At 39.1% G+C, this 3,257-nt stretch overlaps 1 protein-coding gene across 1 annotated transcript in view; it reads right to left on the reverse strand.

Moving 5' to 3' along the window:
• nt5c3a (5'-nucleotidase, cytosolic IIIA) overlaps positions 1-2,794 on the reverse strand; it is a 50,921-nt gene extending 48,127 nt beyond the window's left edge. The window contains exon 1 of the mRNA XM_062062607.1: positions 2,576-2,794. Within this exon, the coding sequence (XP_061918591.1) occupies positions 2,576-2,713 (138 nt within the window). The 5' untranslated portion in view covers positions 2,714-2,794. The remainder of the gene's footprint in view (positions 1-2,575) is intronic.
• Positions 2,795-3,257: the final 463 nt, after the last annotated feature.

Raw genomic sequence — 3,257 nt, forward strand, 5'->3', positions numbered from 1 at the left:
CTCTTGTCATCCATGTCTTTATGAACCTTGCTTTGTGCACTGGTGCACAGTCATGTTGGAAGAGGAAGGGGCCCGCTCCAAACTGTTCCCACAAGGTTGGGAGCATGGAATTGTCCAAAATGTTTTGGTATCCTGGAGCATTCAAAGTTCCTTTCACTGGAACTAAGGGGCCAAGCCCAACTCCTGAAAAACAACCCCGCGCCATAATTCCTCCTCCACCAAATTTCACACTCGTAGCATTCTCCTGGCAACCTCCAAACCCAGACTGGTCCATCAGATTGCCAGATGGAAAAGCGTGATTCATCACTCCAGAGAAGGCGTCTCCACTGCTCTAGAGTCCAGTGGCGACGTGCTCTACACCACTGCAACCCACGCTTTGCATTGGACTTGGTGATTTATGGCTTAGATGCAGCTGCCCGGCCATGGAAACCCATTCCGTGAAGCTCTCTGCGTACTGTACGTGGGCTAAATGGAAGGTCACATGAAGTTTGGAGCTCTGTAGCAACTGACAGTGCAGAAAGTCTTTGCACTATGCTGACCCCTCTCTGTCAGTTTACATGGCCTACCACTTGGTGGCTGAGTTGCTGTTGTTCCCAAACTCTTCCATTTTCTTATAATAAAGCCCACAGTTGACTTTGGAATATTTAGGAGCGAGGAAATTTGGATTTGTTGCACAGGTGGCATCCTATGACAGTTCCACGCTGGGAATCACTGAAAGCGGCCCATTCTTTCACAAATGTTTGTAGAAACAGTCTCCATGCCTAAGTGCTTGATTTGATACACTGGGCCAAGTGATTAGGCAGGGTTTCCCACACATTCATTTATTTGTTGCGGCCTGCCACGAAAGAATTACGTCTGCCACAAATTAAATAAATAAATTAATTAATTAAAATTTATTTTTTTATTTTTTGTCCTGTCCAGCTTCTCAGGCAAATCATATAGTTGATGTAGATGCCCATATCGGCTGTTCAGATTTACTTTACAAAAGAGAAGTGTAGGATACTTCTCTTGTTGCCTTATTTGTATTTGACTTTATTAAATGTATTTATATTAGAAACACAACATGTGTATATAACAAAGGGTGCAAAGTCTGCAGGCAGTAGGAAACACATGGTTAAGTGTAGGGAGTAAAACTGATGGCAGTCTAAAGTTCAAGATTTTTGGAGCTCTTTGTTCAGTGGATCAGATGTTTGATGAAGCTCTGTGTCTATCTACCACCAATACTGTTTTCTGTTTATTTGTTACTGACTGTGGCAGGACACCTCTGCCTCTGTTTCACTTTATGTTGCTGGTAAATAATATGGTTGTAGTAGTAGGCTAAAGTTAAATTATTTAGTATGCACTAATTAAAGGGGCAGAGCTTTAAGAGACATTTTAGCTTTTATATTTTATAAGATATATTTTTTGTAAGAACCACAATTAATAAATATATTTCAGTGAATAACTTATTGTTCAAATCTATATATAAATATGTACATAAAGTGTTGTAATTATATTGTAAAATGGATGGATGGATGGATGGACGTTTAAAACAAAACTGTTATTATTAATTAGTAAGTATACATTTTTTGAGCCTTTTTAGACAAAATCAAATCATTGTAGTAAATTATGCACATTACTCGATGATGTCATGGTGACCACGTAAATAGCCACGCCCCCACCGCCACATGTATCTTGGCAGTTTATGGGAAACACTGGATTAGGACACCTGATTCTCATCATTTGGATGGGTGGCCAAATACTTTTGGCAATATAGTGTATGTACACACACACACACACGTATTTATTTGCCCCCCATATTTAGTACGCCCAAATTTTTATTCCAGTTGTTTTTATACTTTTTACATTCATAAGTGCATTACATTTCATTCTTACGTTTTATTTGTGTATTTTAATCTCTAAAAAGTTTTTAGGTGAGGGGAAAATGCAAAATAGTGACGTCACTGTTAAAGCATGGGGATATGGCACCACCTTATGGAGTGTTTGCAATAAAAAATAATTAGAGCTAATATTTCAGAATACAGTAATTCCCACTAATAGAGTAATATTCGTAATCATACTGATCCACATATTATATTATGAAACGCTGGAACTTTTAGGTAAACCATTTTATATGCTTATAGAATAATGTTACATTACAAATGGTGTTTTGATTGTGTCCTTGATAATAACAAAAAGAACTATGGTAACTATGACAACGAGGCAGTTTTCAAAGTAAGGGCTCCTCATGCTACAGCCGTGCCCGTGACCTCTAAAACAGCTGCGGGTGCCGTTATGGAAGATCTGCGCATGCGTAGAGCGACACACGCGGCGGTGGTCGGGGAAACGACACAACAGACTTCAAAATGAAAGGAGACGATATTTCAATTACAACTAAAAAATGTCAAATATTTCACTTTTACACTTCTACGTCAAGCTAAGTAAATCATAATCCATCAAGATAAACGTGAAGTGAACAGCGTGCTGCCCGGTACAGCATACAAAATACAGGCTCTTATTTTGAAGGCGCATGACAGGCAATTATTGTCAAGTCTCCGGTTAGCTTGACGGACTCACGATGTCGCGTTTTACTCACCATTTCTATGATTCTCGTTTTCTTGCCCGCCCTCTTCTTCTTGGCGACGATGTACTGGGCCAGAACCACGCCACCGAACAGGGCACACACGCTCGCACTGGCCGCGGCACCCACTTTGACGACGGCCGTCCTGTCCATGACGGCACACTAGAGCTCCGCCGCCAAGAGAGGAGTCCCGCCCCCTCTGTGCCCGTGACGTCACTGACGGCAGCCCGTTTCCGGGTGGCCCAAGATCGTCTAGTGCTAACGCGATGACTCCGCCACTGTACAACCAAAGGTTTTTATTACTGTACTAACATAATGCATTATTATTATGACTTTGTGTAAGACGGTGCTTCTCAATTATTTTCTGTTACTATAAATAGCATCATATGTCAATAAAAATGTTTTAAGTTCACCTCTGCATAATATGTATTCATTAACATTAAAGAAAACAAAAATAACTTACAAAAACGAATAACCGTTGTTTTGTCTAACAGAATATATTGAAAGTGCATCAATTTGCCTGAAATTAAAAAAAAAAAAAAAAATGTTTTAATCTATTAACATTTTTTGACCCGCTTAAGCTATTTGATACTAAAACATTTAATTAAATAAACTTAATAAATATTAATATATTTAAATCAGAACCATTAACTCTAAAGCACAATATGTAAAACACTTTAACCCATAATACAAAAAA

This window comes from Entelurus aequoreus, linkage group LG11 (assembly GCF_033978785.1).
Source record: "Entelurus aequoreus isolate RoL-2023_Sb linkage group LG11, RoL_Eaeq_v1.1, whole genome shotgun sequence".
NCBI lineage: Eukaryota > Metazoa > Chordata > Actinopteri > Syngnathiformes > Syngnathidae > Entelurus > Entelurus aequoreus.